The sequence below is a fragment of the Seriola lalandi genome, unplaced genomic scaffold, assembly GCF_002814215.2.
Source record: "Seriola lalandi dorsalis isolate HSWRI2012SDOR001 ecotype SW California unplaced genomic scaffold, Sedor1 jcf7180002054923, whole genome shotgun sequence".
Lineage (NCBI taxonomy): Eukaryota > Metazoa > Chordata > Actinopteri > Carangiformes > Carangidae > Seriola > Seriola lalandi.
In genome coordinates, this window is record NW_019525475.1 from 889,069 (window position 1) to 906,100 (window position 17,032).

At 42.9% G+C, this 17,032-nt stretch overlaps 1 protein-coding gene across 7 annotated transcripts in view; it reads left to right on the forward strand.

Annotated features, from left to right (window-relative positions):
• abi1a (abl-interactor 1a) overlaps nt 1–17,032 on the forward strand; it is a 46,722-nt gene that overhangs the window by 16,476 nt on the left and 13,214 nt on the right. For 4 of the 7 annotated variants that reach the window (XM_023431493.2, XM_023431490.2, XM_023431494.2 and 1 more), the window contains exons 3-6: nt 9,418–9,594; nt 14,154–14,168; nt 14,762–14,865; nt 15,524–15,676. In XM_023431493.2, the coding sequence (XP_023287261.1) occupies nt 9,418–9,594; nt 14,154–14,168; nt 14,762–14,865; nt 15,524–15,676 (449 nt within the window). The remainder of the gene's footprint in view (nt 1–9,417; nt 9,595–14,153; nt 14,169–14,761; nt 14,866–15,523; nt 15,677–17,032) is intronic. The other 3 variants (XM_023431489.2, XM_087169939.1, XM_023431491.2) reach the window with 1 other exon arrangement.

The window sequence follows — 17,032 nt, forward strand, 5'->3', positions numbered from 1 at the left end:
AATCGTTGTTAACAAGAACTAATGATCAATTTTTCCATAAGTCGCAGAGGAAATGCTGCGTCACTTTAAGGCAACAACTGTGGGGAAGCTGATCAGTAAAACCGATGGGAAGTGGAAGTCTCTGCAAAGATGACGGGATAAAACGAAACATAAGTGCAAGAGATTGAAGAGGGACAACTTTTATAGCACAAATTGATCATCTATTGGTGGTTAATCAAGTAGAAATTTGAATGCGCTTACACCCAGAAGGACAGTTGAGGATGAAGTGATAAGTGACTGTGGAAAAGGGATTTTACAACTCACTGTTTTTGTCAGCGCAGCTCTGTTTACAGTGATGTCAGTGGATTTGGAGCCGGTCAGTGTGCTGACTGAACCCAGTGACCACAGTGATGGAGCTGCACAACAACAACAGGCTGGATGCAGAAAGCAGCTGACACACACAGAAACACACACACACACACACACACACATATCTACCGTACACTCCCAGTTTGTTCCCACAGCTGCGTGCCTCACTGAGAAGAGGTTACTACAGTTACACAGTTCTTCTTATCTGATCACATGAGTCAGTGTGTTTGTGTTTGAAGTAGGACTCGGTTTGTGTTTGTGAGCTGTCTTTTTATTTTTCATTCCAGTCCCTTGTTCCTCGGATGAACAGTTGCGTGCCGTTACACTCGGAAGTCTGTGCGGAGGAGCGCACACACACACCCACACACACACACAAACACACACACACACACACACACATGCAATGACTGTCTAGGGTTGCGTCTGTGTGCTGCAGTGGTGGCTTTTTGACCTCCCGTCGAGTAAGAATGGCACTCGTCCAAACAGGAAATGAAGCCTTATAGCTCCGTGTGTGTGTGTGTGTGTGTGTGTGTGTGTGTGTGCTCCTTGTGTTTCCTGCTGATCCTACTGCTTGCCTGTGTATTTTGGTCTCTCTCCTGCCTCTCCTGGTGGTCTCTCCCACTTGCCTGGCTGTGAAATGCTGATTTCCAGGCAGAGTTTGTATTAATGTGAATTAATGTTTTATGTATTTTTTTTCCCCCCACTGTTGGATATTTACACGTATTCTTCACGCCTCTTTCTTTTCTTTCATTGGATTATAACCATGTGTCTGTGTCTCTGTGGCCACATCTTGGTGTGGTCCGCTGCCTCCAGACAGTGGCTGTTTAAAGGTTAAAGACATGGGGGGGGGGGTTTGGGATTCAGAGTGTCTGGGAAATTTAGGAAAAAATTTTGGAAATCCAGTAATTTATGACTTTACATGAAATGCATATGAAGGATTAATCATAATTTATATCAGGATATTTTGCTTTTAGGAAATGCATTAAGTAAAAATACCAAGTATGTGAGTATATTTTGTCCTTTTTTTTTTTATATAGACTCAACAATTAATTATTTATAGATTCAGCAATTAATCAATTAACTAAAATAACAAGCGACTTTTAAAAATAATCACAAGACTGTGTTTTTTGCTGCTGAACCATCTTGTGCTGTTAATGGCACTGTCATCATCACTGAGCAGGTAATGAGAGACAGTAGGGGGGAGATTAACAATATTAAAATTTAGAAGGGGAAGGCAGCTTCTTCTTCTTTTTCTTTTTTTTTTATTCTCGTGAAATTAGTTTTCAAAACCAGGACACGCAGCACCTGGCAAATTATAACAGTTCACTTTTGATCAACTACATGATTGTCCCTGTTTTTTTTTTTTATACAGAGCAGCAAATAAATCTCATACACTCCTACCCCTGGGAATTGAGGCTAAATTATTATTTTCATTACTGATTAATCCGTTGATTAATATTCAATTCATCCATAAATTGTGACTTGAGTGGCTTAATGTAAAAGCCCAAAAACCAGATCCTCATATGTGAGAAGCTGGAGACGGAGAACGTGTCAGTTTCACTAAATAGATCATTTCAACAATTAATCAATTGTCAAAATTGGTTTCTATTTATTTATCAGTCTATCTTCCTCTGATTGATCACCCCATTCGCTCCACGTGTTCGTCGTAACGCCTTGAATGTCAAACGTGGCGCTGCACGCAACTCCCATCATGACTCTGTCCCGCTTGAATAGAGTTTAGATTGGAGCGAGCGATGATGTGAAATGACTGGTGACTTATGTTATTCAGTGAATCATCAGCTCCTCTGCTCTGCGGTGACTTCCTCTCCCGCTCTTCCTTCTCCCTCCTTCCTCTTCCCCACTGCAGAACATCATCATCATCACCACCATCATCATCACTACCAGTGCAATCTTTCCCACTTAACATCCTTTTGCAATTTCATCTAATCAATGCAGCTCTGTTCTGCAGATCCTCCTTGTAGAAGAGTAATGCCGGCAATTATTTGACAGCTCAGTGAAACGCGGCCGGTGAGGAAATACTTAATGTGCAGCTCAGATTCAGATTTCTTTTTTTTAGTTTGTTTTCTCCATTATCCTCTTACTCTCATCTCAAATATAAACTCCAGGCTCAGTCTGAATGCTGCTTTGGCCTCAGCTCAAAGTCAGATTGGTAAAAGTCAGCTGTGGTGTTTCCTTATGTGCTGTGTTAGCAAACAAAGCATCGACCTCGGCGCGCTGTCTTGACTGTTTTTTTAACAGTGTTTTGTTGTTTTTTTTCGCTGCTGGGAGAGTGGGGGAGACGATCTTTCCAGGGTTTCACTCCTGTCCAGTCTCAACCTCCGCTTCTGGCTCGGCCGCGCCACACATGGGTTGTTAGATTTACCAGAGGAATCCGGTTTTTGAGGGATGTTTAACAAGAAGCTGCCAAACTGAGAACTCCCCACGGGGGCGTTTGACCTCTCATTTTGGCCCCGGGCGCAGATGGAAGCTCCGACATGCTCTGCGTTGCACTAACAGCCCCGGCGAAGGGCCTTTTGGACAACTGTTTGACTCCACAGATGACGGGCTTCAGATGTTGCTGGCTGTAATCACGCTGAGAAACAGACCAGACAAGAGAGGCGTTTGCTCTGCTCCGACAGCCGTTTTGGCTCAGAGCGGAGTCAGGAGTGTTGGATTGCACTGCTCCCACACATGAGGCCGGACACGGTCAGAACGAGCTGCTAAAGCAGCCGAGAAGCTCAAGAAGGCGTGTGACAGGAAGTTTATTTGTCCAGATGCAGAACAAGGTGCCCTGGAGCAGTGCATTATGGGGAGGGCTTGGCTTCCCAGTTGGTCACAAGATCAACCTGAGGGGTCATGAGATGTTTGACAGCAAAGAGGAAGAAAACTTTTCTCCTTTTTTACTTTTTCTTGTGAAATACTGGAACATTTTTCATTTTCAAGCCTGTAAAATGTGTTAAAATGTAATGCCTCAACATTATCGCAAATAGTAAATTATAATAGTAAACTGACGTCTACTTTACCACAAAAATATGAACATGTATTTTAAAAACAGAACCCAAACTTGTCATATATTTAAAGGAATACTTCGACATGTTGGGAAATATGATTTTTTTTTCACCTTCTAGCTGATCAATAGCTGAGAAAATAGATCCCTCTCATGTCTGTCTGTCAAATATAAGAGTATAGCCAGCAGCCTGTTAGCGTAGCTTAGCACAAAGACTGGAAATGGGGGGAAACAGCTAGCCTACCAGGGTCCCCAGTCCTAAAGAAAAGAGTTGAAAACCCACAGCTCCAAACGTGACGCAACGGAAAAATTCACCCACGTTAGCTGCAGACATTTCTCGAGATTTTTTGTTGTTGGCTTCGTTTTCATTCCCCAATTGGCGTAAACCAACAGAACATCTAAGTGCCATGTTTAAGTTTTCAGCTCTGGGTTCACCTCACTTTTTTTTTTTTCTTCTACCCATTAACCAGTAATGCAGTCCAATGTAACCACAGGCGGAGATGCAAATCCCCCCACAGAGAAAAATAACCCTCAACACACAATGATGCAACAAAGCCGCAGCACGTCTTAATGATACAGCTGAGTGGTCACATGTCGAGCGTTTTATTTGGCCCGTGTTTTCCAGATCCCACAGAAGCAGCAAGTTTCAGGGGCAGGACAAAGTTATTTCAGGAAATGCACTGGGATACAGTAAAAGTGTTGTAGTGGAAGCGGAGGAGGGAAGGTTAAAAAAGCACTCGCAGCACTTCATCATAAAACAACTGCTGGAACACAGTGAGCATCACAAATTGTTCGAATCACAGTTCTTTAAGAAGAGATGTCCGTGTCCTCATCAGCGCCGTCTTCACCTGTCAGCAGCTCAAGGGGAGTATTGTGATAAATCCTCTCGCATAGTAATCCTGAAACTGAGGGTTCAAATGTGTTTAACAGACATGTGCTTTCATAGTTATTATCTCCTCGTAATCCCGCAGAACAAGGATGTCCAATTGCTGGACGGCGGTAAAGACGAGCTTATCTTAAACGACCTTTTTAATAAGTCCCTCTGCCACGTCGTGTTTGGAAAAACCATGTGCAGTTCTGGTTTGTGATACTACACGAGGGTAAAAATAGTTCCCCGTCCTTTATGTTCCTGGACAGCGTACCATGTGAAATGAGTAGTTTTCAGTGTGTGTGTGTGTGTGTGTGTGTGTGTGTGGCATCTCAAGAGGGGCTCGATGAAGACGTATCGCTGCCAGTTCGCTGAAACATTTTTGTTTTAAGTCTTATAATCATCCACAGTCGAGCTCTATCATTAAGCATTGGCACATTTGTCTGGTCTGGCTTGCCACACATGCACATAGACACACTGGTATGTAGGGTGTGTTTGTCTAGTAATACGTTGTTTTTTTCTTCCCCCTCATCTTGTGTGTGTGTGTGTGTGTGTGTGTGTTTGTGTGTGTAAGCAGCACCCAGTTCAACCCTTACTACGCCTGTACCCTACATGCTGTGCAGCTTTTGTGTTTGTTTGTGCGTAGCTGGCATTTTATTGAGGATATCATCCAGCCTGCCAGAGTGCTGAAAGGGCTGTTTTTTCCTTCTTTTCTCTCCAGCATGTGCTGAAGTGAAACTGGCTGTCTCCATATCACGTCAAAGTCTACAGACGTGTTCTTTATTCCTCCGCGCCGGCGACAGCCAGAGCCGGAGGCATTAAGTTAAACGGGCTGTCCGTCACATCACATGTCGCTTGTGAACGTAACAATATCTCTGTAACGCCTCGAGCGAACTCCTTCAAATTTGCCACAAACATTCATTCGGACTCAAGGATGAACTGATTCTGATTTTGGTGGTCAAAAGGTCAAGAGGTGTAAATCAGTATGAGACAGAGATAGAGAGAGAGAGGATCACTGCAGAAGGAATCTCAGATCTGCTTAAAGGATGCTGAAAAAATGACATTAGTGAAAGAAATCAAAACACATGCACTAAAACCTGATTTATTGTCTAAGCTTCAGTCAAACAGACTTTTGTGAGAGCATGAGGCATATACCAAGCACACACACACACACACACACAATACACAATACACAATGGAGGAAGAGTCATCATTAATTAGCACACTTGAGGACTTTTCTCAGTCCCAAACGGTTATGAATATAACACATTTTACAAAAAGGCGTTTCCCTTCAAAGTCTCCTTCATTCTTGAGTTGTCTCTATTATAGTAGGTTTTCCTGGAAAATCGATGAAGGGATTGTTAAAATAACCAGTCAGAAACATCTTGTATTTGGCAAAAATCATGTAAAAAAAAAAAAAAAACATAAACAGAGTCATAAATACCACAATAATCTTGTCAATTAGAGAAATTATTACTACTACTACTATTATTACAGCATCATTAATGTGGCACCTCGGACAGGCGAATAACAGATAGAAATCTGAGACCAAATGCATCCACAGACTGTCCCCTGATCAGCAGCGACTCTGTCCAGAGAAGCTGGACTTTGACAACACATCACCTCTCTGGTGGTAAACATGTCAGTGTTTTGCCGAGTAACATGATCTCACTTCTCTGGATTCCTGGGTGTTGTAGTTCAAACAGTTTTTAAAGTGCAGCATTAACTAGAATGGCAACAATCTGGATTAAAAAGGGAAATAAATAAATCACAAATATTTAGGCACTTGTTGCTACTAACAACACAACAAGAAAAGCTCTCATCGTGGCAACCGCTGCGCTGACTCACCCCCGTTCACCAAAATGGGAAGAAGTTCTCTCCAGATCTCCGTGACTGGACTTTTTTCTCCTTTCTGTCTGGCTACAACGTGTGAATGACGGTGATGGTGTTGGCAGCTTTTCCAACGTATGACCTAGATCCTGAGTCTAGTCGTATAGGTGCGTGACTCTTCTGTGGGTGTGGGGAGAATTAGGGTGGAATTGGAAGGGATACAGAAAACACAGATCTAAAAAGGATGCAAAAGAAGAGTTGAGTAGAGGGGAATAGTTGAGGATAAACGGAGGTGGACTGGAGTTCAAACATGAAGAAAGGCAGCGAGAAGAGAGGAGGCCCTGTAAATCCTAAAAGCCTGTAGCTGATGGGGAAGCCAAACAGCGGAGCCAAAACTGCTGGGGGAAAACTGCTGCAGAGCTCAAACATATGGGTGACAGCGAGTAAAAACACATGTGAATCATCCACCTTTCAGTTCGGCAAGATGCGTTCGGAAACACCTTTTGGTGCCAGTTTAAAAGTCAGTAGAAGCAGAAGAGACGGAGTATTAAGTATTAAGTGCTAAGATTGGAGTTCTTTATGTGGTCGGTCAAAGAGGGGTCAAGTCAGAATGTATTTAAGGCTCTCTGGGATGCGACCGCTCGTTGGTTGGAAGTTTGCAGAAGAAGAAGGTGGTTTCGAATGTACCCCCACTCATCTATAACATGGGCCCGCGCTGTTACAACAGGGGCAGTCTTCTTGGCATAGAGGAAGGAGATGAGCTCACACAACCACAACGCCGTCTCACTTCCACCCTTTGCCAGCTGCAATGATGTTTGTCCACATGCTGTTCTCTGATAAAAGTTCAGCTGAGGCCAGATGCTTTTTTCCCAGTTTAGCTACCACGGTTCAGCAGCAGTTCTTTCTCGTTTCTGCCGGTGGTTTGTAGTGAAACTTCTCCTCCTCTTTCACCCGCTTCCTCATTATATTTTAAAACAATGCTTACATGCCAATGCCTTGACAATGATCTTTTATCCCAGCCAGAGAAGTCGTCATGAGGGTTAAAGCTTTGTTTTCAGAAGAAAAACCAGACCTGGAATGATGAAGCTATTCCTGTCTCCCCTTTGAATCCTCTCTCATAGCCAATCATTGGACGCCATCACTGCCCTGCAAATGGAGGCCAAATAGACTGATTAGATTTTAGCCCAGCTGTTCCCAGATGATCACGATTTATGACAGTTTGAAACTTGAGCATTATCCTCTGAGCTGTGGAGTGAAAAAACCCCAATCCTAGTTGGAGCTCTTACACACTGTTTGAGTTTGAAGCGCTGCTAAAATGCGATGGTGTGTTCGCCTCACTGGGAAGACTTCGTCACTGCAAGTTGTGTGTTTTAAAGTAGTATTTAAAGCCTCTCGTGCTCTGGCAGCCCAGCTCAGGTTAAAAAAGATGACTGTAGTCAACGCTCTGTCATCCCTCTTAATTCAAACAGACACGACGGGGGCATTGGAACAGAACGGATGTTTCCCTTTTGTATGGGGAGGTCTCTGTGGGAGCAATTATGTATGAGCAACTTTGCGTGTTATGAAATATTGATTTCTCTTCTCTCTTTTTTTTTTTGTTTCATACCTTAATATAATTTTGAACAATCCACTCTCTTAACACCCTTCGTGTGTCCTGTGTAAGAATCTGCTTCGCGTCGTTCCTTATAGGCGCCCTGGAGTGCTCTCGGGCCTCTTATAGACTTGATATTGTCCAGGGCTTGACTGCACCGTACTTGACCACATGTAAGCCGCAGCGAAAGAGTGCTGTTCATTTCCCCCCGCCGGCTCCGGGATGAGTGACACTTGAGGGCTAAGTCGGCACATACAGTGGAACAGTGCAGCATAAAGAGACAGAGCTCAGTCCAGCTCCAGATCCCCGTGGCATGAAAGGAATCCTCTGTTGGCGCTGGTCGCTGACTCCCCGCAATCCAACCCCACCCCCCACCCCCATGTGAGAGACCGGCGTTTTACTGGTCGGCCCCTCAGCGGACATTGCGGCCTTTCATCTTCTCAGAGGAAGGGCAGCTGCTCCTGGGCTCCTCTCAGGGTGGGAGCAGGGGATGTAAATGCAGCGGTCTGCAGGAAAGATTCGTACGCGATGGTCGATATGGATCGACCGTCACGGCTCTAGATTAGAAGAAAATTAACCGTCAACTGTTTTGTTTTTTTTTAATATTGATTTAATCATTTCAGCCGCTTATCAAACATGGTGTATATGTCAGCCAGTACAGAACGGTGGCTTATTGTCAGCTGTAAAAATGTCCTTATCAAGATTCATTCAAGGCTCATTTGCGTCTAAAGAAAAATTAAACATCAACCAACATGTCAGATTTGTTTAAATTTTCAATTACTTCTATATAATACAGGTCAGGCTACAGTTAGTTGCAGCCCTTGGATGATCTGGGAATGAAATAAATTGACTATTTAAAGGCTTTCCCTGTGGCTGTTGATTTTTATTTAAAAGCTTTGCTGAGTCAGACATATATTCGGATGGTTAAAGTTGCATTTCACAACATTTTGTGGTTTAAAAAAAAAAAAAAAAAAGTCTCATCTTGAGCCAGAAACACCCTCAAAAGGAGAAACTTTAAATCCATTGATTAACTCGTGCTATGATTCCTCTTCAGGCATCCAGCATTCGCTTGATCAAAATAAGAGTTATAGGATATCTGAGTTCAGCTGGGGAATAAGTTATATTTGTCAACTGTGTGCAAAGTTTCCTGAAGAGCTTTAAATTAATTAGAATTTTATCTTTTTAGAGATGGCCGGGTAATTAACTGAACATTGGTGCAATTTCAGTAGAAAAATCTCTCTTGGTCTCCAGAAGCATAAATAATGCATCAGGATTTGTCCCTTGCGTTTTTGCAAAAGAAAGAAAGAAAAGGAAGTTATCTGATAATAAAAATCAGTGAGAGTATGTACACAGTCGACTTCATTTTATCCTTCTGAAATAAGGTTCTCAACTCTCTATCTTACAGTATGTTCTCATGGTTTTGTATATTTTTCTGTTAATAATTATCTGGATCGACTTGCTGCATTCAGGGACTTCGGGGGCAGTAAACTCTTTCCATACGATTAAGTTTTTGATTTCATTAATGCGCAGATAAACATGCCTCGATCATTATTCCATCCAGGATCTGGTTTGTGCTGCAATCGATTTTATTAGTGCACACTGGAGGTTGTAAAAAGATTAAGACCCCGGTGATGAAAAGCACAACCTCCATGATTCAATTAAACCTTCTTAAGCTGCTGTATGATGAGTTCATTCAGTCCCAGAGGGTCCCCCCACCACCACCACCACCTCAATCACACCCCCCTTCTTCTGTCTTCACTGTGTCACTTACAGACGGTGGACATCCATAAAGAGAAGGTGGCCCGGCGGGAGATCGGGATCCTGACCACCAACAAGAACACGGCGAGGACCCATAAGATCATAGCGCCGGCTAATATGGAGCGGCCGGTAAGGTACATCAGGAAGCCCATTGACTACACTGTACTGGACGACGTCGGCCACGGCGTGAAGGTGAGCAGGTTCCTCCTGATTTTTGCCTGTTTTCAGATCTGTTCTCTGGTCTCCGCTCGGTCCATCAGTTCTTCCACTTTCCTCTTCCTCTACATCTAATTTACTTCCCTCCCTCCCACCCTCCTTTTCTTTCTTGCCAGAGGTACTCCTATCTCCCTCCTTCTCTTTTCTCTCCCACTTTGACTCGCTTACTCGCTCATACTCCATCTCTTGTGCTTTCTCTTTCATCTTCAGAAAGCGCACCCCCCTCCCCTCCTCTGACCCTACAGGAATATGTTTGAGCGTGGGTTGGTGGGAACGGGTTGGGGGTTGAGATGAACTAAAAAAGCGATTACATCATGTAGCTTTCAGAAAAACGGCTCTATTCTTAGAGCGTCGTGAAAATGGCGAGTGCAGGGAAATTTGCGAGACGTTTTTAAAGGCACTTAGGCCCCCGTCCGCTCTCGTAATCTCCTCCATTGAGTTTCTCCAAACCTTTGCAGAGGAATGATGTTGGTACAATTTGATTTGTAGTTTATTTTCACATCAGTACACAATCTGAAGGGCGGTAAAGAAGCTGATTATGATCTGATATACTCAAATGAACCGAGGGGCGACAGTTTCCCTTCCTCCTCGCCATTAGGGCTCGCTTCAGGGGTCGCTGGGTCGTCCCGACAGCGGTGGTAATGACATAATTTCCAGGCGGCCGCAGGCATTTTTGGCGATCTCCTCATCCTCTCTCTCTGCCCCATCAATCAGCCAATCAATTGCAGCTGTCAGACAGATTGGATTAGAGGCCCGCCATTACCATCACATAGTGTTAGAGGCATTGATAAGGCAGGATAAAAGCCATTGTGCCACTCTCAATTTATTGTGTAGGGAATTATACTGGACCCTTCTGTCATGGTGAAAGTGTGCGATGGCTAATGTGGAGTGAAGCATTTTAAGTGGGTGCGTTTCCCACCAAAGAGAGCAGGCTGGCACGTATTAGCATGAACAATTATGTACTTGAAACTTTTACAAGGACCTTGTTTTATTAGATGCAATAATCAATTCTCATTAAATCAAGAGTTCAACATTTTCACAAATGTGCCAGAGATGAGAAAACAGCTCTCATGTTTCTAGGCTGTTAGGCTGTTAGCTTAGCGTAGCTTAACGACTGGAAGTAGGGGGAAACATTAAAGCACCTCTAAAGATGAAATATCAATAAATTAAGTTATTTTATGTGCTGAAAAATAGTTAAAGGATGTAGCTAACAATAAAAGCAAAAATGAGTAGCATTAGTAATGAACTGTAGAGTTGGTTGTTGGCAGATTTAAGAAGCCATTAGCTGTTTACCCTTCAGGTGTTTATGCTAGGCTAAGCTAACAGTCTCATGGCTCTAGCGCCACAGTTAATGCTTAATTATGTTGCATAGATATATATATATATATATATATTTATTTATAGTATATTTTTGGAGATTTATTAAACTATTGTAATTTTGCTGTTTGCAGAAAGCAATAAAGCAGAAGTTCTGAACTGTTCAAAAGTAAATTTCATACATAGATGGATGTGTTAATTAAATCAACAGATTATGTTGTTGGCAAAACAATCTCACCTCAAGGTTCATTTAGTAGCTGTTCTGGAGCTATCGATCATATCGCCTTATCTTCATCTGCAGGTAGAGAAGACTTGTAGTTTTTCTCTGAGCACTATAAGGATTTTATCTCATTTTTAAAAGTGCTCAAGAAAAGTTGTAAACCAACATGACAACAGGGGAAACTACACGTGGCGTTGGAGATCATGTGCTATTAGGAAACTGCTGAATGGACTCTGAGGTGAGATTTGTTTTGTCAAATGTTGTTTCCAAGGTCAAGGATTTAATAATATTATATAAAACAAAATCACAATGAGGTCCTGACTCCTGTGTAAGAGTTGCTCAGAAAATTAGGATAGCAGAATGCGGCTGCTGAAAATCACCGTGCTTCATGGCTGTTCTGAGACTGTTTGATGCATCTATTTTAAGAACATGAGGTATCACTCTGGGCCTAATCTCAGTGGATTTTCTCCCTTTTTAACTGTCTTTAGACATGCTGCATTTAGTTAATGAATGTAATGGGAAACACACACACACACACACACACACACTCCTGCAGCAGCCCTACATCACTCATCTTCCTCTCTCCTATGCATGTCACAGAGCCAATCAATATTTAACATCAATACCCCATAGTAATCATATAGTATCCTGTGATGGCTCCTGTCAGATACGCAGCTTGTATAGAATACCTATAGCCATGGTTTACTTACTGACCAGAATCAATACATTAATGAGAGTTTAAATCATGTGTATTGGCTCCGGTTAACTGTGAAAGTCGCTGCCTGTTTGCGTCGGCCTGAATTGGTTTTATAGCCTCACACTGTGTTTGTATAGTTAAACACCAAGCTGTAATAGAGAGAAGAAACATCATGTAGCCCTCATATGCATTATTGAATAGAAGTCGTTCTCAGATCTGACAGAGAGAGAGAGAGAAGAAGAGGAACTGAGAGAAAAGAGAATGTGGAATTCATCCAGTAGATAATCTGATTCCTCTCTGAACGCTGCAGCGTTATATCAATAAATCAGCCGGGCCACATCTGGAATCTCACACAGCCGACAGATCAGGGTGTTCCCTCCTCTCAAGGCGCTCTGACAGTGACATGATGCTTTTTAGCATTAATGCGAAAGATGAGATTTATTCCTCCAGTCAGCTGATGCTTAATCTAGTCAGCGGGGCTTTCAGGAATCCAGGGACGATGATGTCAGGTGTTTGAAGTTAGATAGCAATCCCTGGATATTTTGCCTTCTGTCAGTCATGAGTTTCTAAGATTTATTTAAAGGAATAGTTTTGTTTTTTTGGGGCAATTTTGATATTTTTCTTACTTGATTCAACAAAGTAATGACCGGTTTTCTATATTTTGTGTATTATGTTTGAAGGTCAGCAAGAGTTTTCTTTAAGTTATAATCCTGAAGACTTCACGTGGTTGATTTGAGGGGACACATGTTTACAATAAAGAGTGTTTGGTTTGTTCTGATACAGTGAAACGAGAGTGAACGGTAAGAAATGAGGCTGATATAACAATTTCATTCAATCAGTAGATTTAATGGCTGTTTCTGGGAAAAGAAAACGCCAAAATCCGACCATAAATAGTATCAAAAACGGGGTCTGATGGCATTAAAAATCTTCAGGATTATAATGTTAATTCTAACAGGCTAATTAATGAACCTGTCAGTCAGATTATTAAGGAGCTGACGGTGACGTCACCGAGTCAATTTATGCGTTTGAAATTCCTGATTTTGAGTTTCTTGAAGCTTTCAAACACAGAATAATTACACACGTGTGTCACACCGGTCAGAACAGCTAGTCACTGTGTGTTCGTCAGATTTTTTTGGGAGGGGATGTGTCCTTGAATGACCACCCAGACCTCAGGAAGTGTTTGTCTCCTTTAACCCGGCAGACTCACCCAGCTCTGTCGGACTGCAGCGCTCTGGATTTTCATCCCGGCTCCACATTAAGCCTTTTTTTGGACTTGATAATGACCTGTCTGTCTGTCTGTGATTCAGCTCGGACGTTACTAAAGCATTTCCACGCTGCCGCTCGGGTTTGTGGAGCAAGGGCAGAGATACAGCCGTTGCCAGGAAGATAAGCGGCGGCTGTAGTAGGACTTGGCACTTCCAGTTTGACCTAGATTGTAAATTGAATCTCGCCCAGCTCTGATAACCCGTGGAGAGTGAAATTTGAACGTGAAATTTCCCATTCGCAGCTGCACTTGAAGGTGTTTTTTCTGTTTTGTTTTTTTTTTTTTAATTAAAGGGGCAGAGATCACCTCACACTGACCCACGCTGTGAATTTTGCTTTTGGTTTCATTCTCTCTCTCTCTCTCTCTCTCTCTGTGTTTCTCTCTCGTGGTCTTGTGATGCTACGATGCTTTCTGCAAAGGCCACTGGGGACGCTGCATTATAGATGAGCCACTTGACTCTGCAGTTGTCAAACTGCAGATCAACCCCACTGCTTCGTTGGCTCTGTATTCTCTTTGACATCAGCCCACACAAGTATCAGGGTGCTTATTTATCGCTGCCAGGAATGAGATCATTTGAAATTATTTTTTGAGTCCAAACCATGAAAATGTACCCAAAAAAAAATGTACCTGTAGGCTTATTTGAGAGACAGCTGTTTGATCTACAAAGGTAAAGCTCCTAATGACAGGCAGTCTCAGAGACCCTGTTGACATAAAACCGGTTTCACTTGTGCACAATAGCTGCGGAGCATCAGATCGCTGAGATTTCCTTCCACTCTGACTGTGGCACTGGGTGTGGTTCTGTAGGTCTGAAGGACGAGAGCAACAGTCAGGAGGAGGAGCCACTGCTCTGGTTGTATCGCTGCTGAACCTGCCCAGGTCTTACTAAATGTTTACTCAGTGTAAATAAAACCAGGGAGCCATTTTTCTCCTGCTCACTTGTACTTTGACTTCTGCTGATCCGTTCAGACATGGCCATTTTGACATGCCCTCTCTCTGTCTCTCTGTCCCTGTCTGTTTCTCCCTTTGCCCACACTAAGTGGTTAAAAGCCAAGGTAAGTCTGCTTCGTCACATGACCCATTTTTCCTATAATATATAATTGATAGATTTGTCGAACTCCCCTTTCACAGCAAACCCCCCCCCCCCCATACATGTGATTATCGTTGTCACTTCCCATGTTATTTCCCATTAACCGACTTGTAGTCCTTTTTATAGTCGAGAACACGCAGTCAAAGGATCTGTAACACGCTCCCTGTCAGTTTCCCAACCGTGTACATGTTGTCATTTAATTTACGTGTCATGTCCTTGTCCATAACTGTTCTGTAGTTAATTTAAAATCTTTATAGGCTTCCCAGACGGCTCATATATAAATATATTTATTTTTATACTGTAAAATATGCTGTAATTTGTAACACTGAAAACCCAGATTCCTGTCAAAAAACATATTGAAACCAGCCAGAGGTTTCTAACCTGTAATCAGCATTAAACACAAACTGGGGATTACATAACCCATCAAGTATTACCTACTGAAATATACATCTCTGCTGTTGAGGAGGTGTCATCTGGGAAGCCTGTAACATTTGATTTTAGTCACCTAAGTGGTGTCTGAAGTAATTTCTTAAGTAAGGATTTTCACCCCAACCACAGCAACATGGAAACAATCAGACGATCAGAGGAGGGACCCTATCGAGGACCAATCCGCCGACGCAGAAGCCGCCGAGCCCTCCCATGTCAGGGCGCGGCACGCTCGGGTAAGATTTCCATTTTGGTCGCCATGAAAAGGAAAAACTAATCCTCTAATTATCAAGCAGTGAGTGGAAAAAAAAAAAATACAAAAAACATGAGGCTCATGTGAGGGCGATTAAAGAGCATGCAGTTAAAGAACATGTCATATTTTTTTTACTGAATAAATTTGAGGTGAAGAGGAACATGAAATGACAAAGGGAGCAAACACGGCCCTCTGAGCATGAAGCTGCCGCAGGTCATTATTTTTTAACTCGGGTGCGGTCGTGATGGTTGTGTCTTCGTGGGTTTGTCTCATACACATTGGGGAAACACAAAACTAATACAAGAGAAAAGGGGATCAAGGGGAAAGAGAAGTCTGGGAACTCACCTGGACTGTTATCTGTTGATGTGAGACAGGTGTCATGTCCTGATGAACGCCGGTCGTCATGTGACGCACGACAGCAGTCGGCGACACTCGTCAGATATTAATTCCTAGTGTAAACCGATCCAGCCGGTGGCTCGCAGCATCCGGCTGATAGGATTTACGACGCTCTAGTGACTGTGCCTCGTGGTTTTGATGGTAGGATTTGCACTGAATTATAATAATATTTGTCTTTGGTTCCTCATTATTTGCTTTTTTTTTTTTTTTTTTTTTTTTGTCTCCCATCTTCGCGGCGGCTGCAGACGCAACACGCCCTACAAGACCCTGGAGCCGGTGAAGCCGCCCACGGTGCCCAACGACTACATGACCAGCCCCGCCCGTCTGGGCAGCCAGCACGGCCAGCAGCACAGCCCCGGACGCACGGCGTCGCTCAACCAGAGGCAACGCACACACAGGTAGATGAGAGAAGAGAGGAAACACACACACACACACACACATTTCTCTCCGTTTTACATGATTGTCACATGAATGTGTTTGAGCTGTGGACTGTTAAACAGTGTTCAGATAAACCACAGCACTGTGTGAAGAAACAGTCGCCTAATTCATTTTAATGAGATCAATGCAGCGTCGCCGCAGAGGGCAAAGAAACACGGGGTCATCGGGCAAAAAAAAGGTGAATCTGGCTCAACTTTTGCCTTAAAATCAATCTCGGGGGAGCACACACCTGTAGTGTCCCAGCCTTAAATGATTGTGGAAACTTACCAGACACTCAATTGTGAAATGATTTTTGCATTTGAAGGCTTATCAAACACATTGATCTCAAACCGGTCCACCTGGATTGTGTTTCACTGTCATGTAAGAAGAGAAGCAGAGTACAGGTTTCTCTGCATGCTGTCGGTGCAGTAAGTACAGAAGAGACAGCAGAAGCAATGTGGAGAATAAAAAATGAAATAAAGGACTTTATGTGTGAGCAGATTATAGCATATACAAGAAACTTTAAAGGTGCTATACGTAAGTTTTCCCTGCAGGCTGTTCATGCTAACGCTGGCTTTATAGCAATAGCAAAAACTTACATATAACTCCTTCTTAAGTTAAGTGAGGTGAAGAGTTTCCAGCACAGTAGCATCAGTCTAATGATGTAAAAAGTGAGCAGGCAACGTGGAGTCGGTGCCAGTTTTCATAATAACAACCTGATGAAAGTCAAACACTGTTGCCACCCCTGCTGATACAGTGAAGTTTGAGGTACAGTTCTGCAGAGCTAATTTTATAGATAAAAGTCTGTAAAAAAAAAAAATCTGCAGTGCAGATGTTAATGAACACAGCTTTTAATGGAAAGTGAGACAGGTACTTCTTTTTTGGTAGATACGAGTGGAGTATTCCATCTCTACCTTAAAACTGAACACTAAATGTCAGAAAAGCATCTCTCCAAAACAAAAAAAAAACCCTCCAAGTCAGATAGTTATATAGATAGTCTCTTCACTTCCTCTCCTCTTCCTCTCCTCCGCTACTCTAAACCCAGCATTTGTCTGACAAGGCGCGGAGGGTTTCACTCTTATTAATATCAGTAAAAGCCTCTGATATAATATAAAATGCATGTTTCAAGAAAAAAAAAAACCCAGAGTCAACTGCAGCATTCAAACTCTTGGCTCTCAAGGATCGTTCCCCAGAATTCTCCACGCAGAGGAAGCGGGCGACGTTTTCATCAAATTTGAGTTACGAGTGAGTGAAGCCGCCTCATTAGCTAAAAAGCTTATTATGCTGACTGTGATGCTCATAAATTATTACATAACTTTTTATTCCCCCACCCCCCC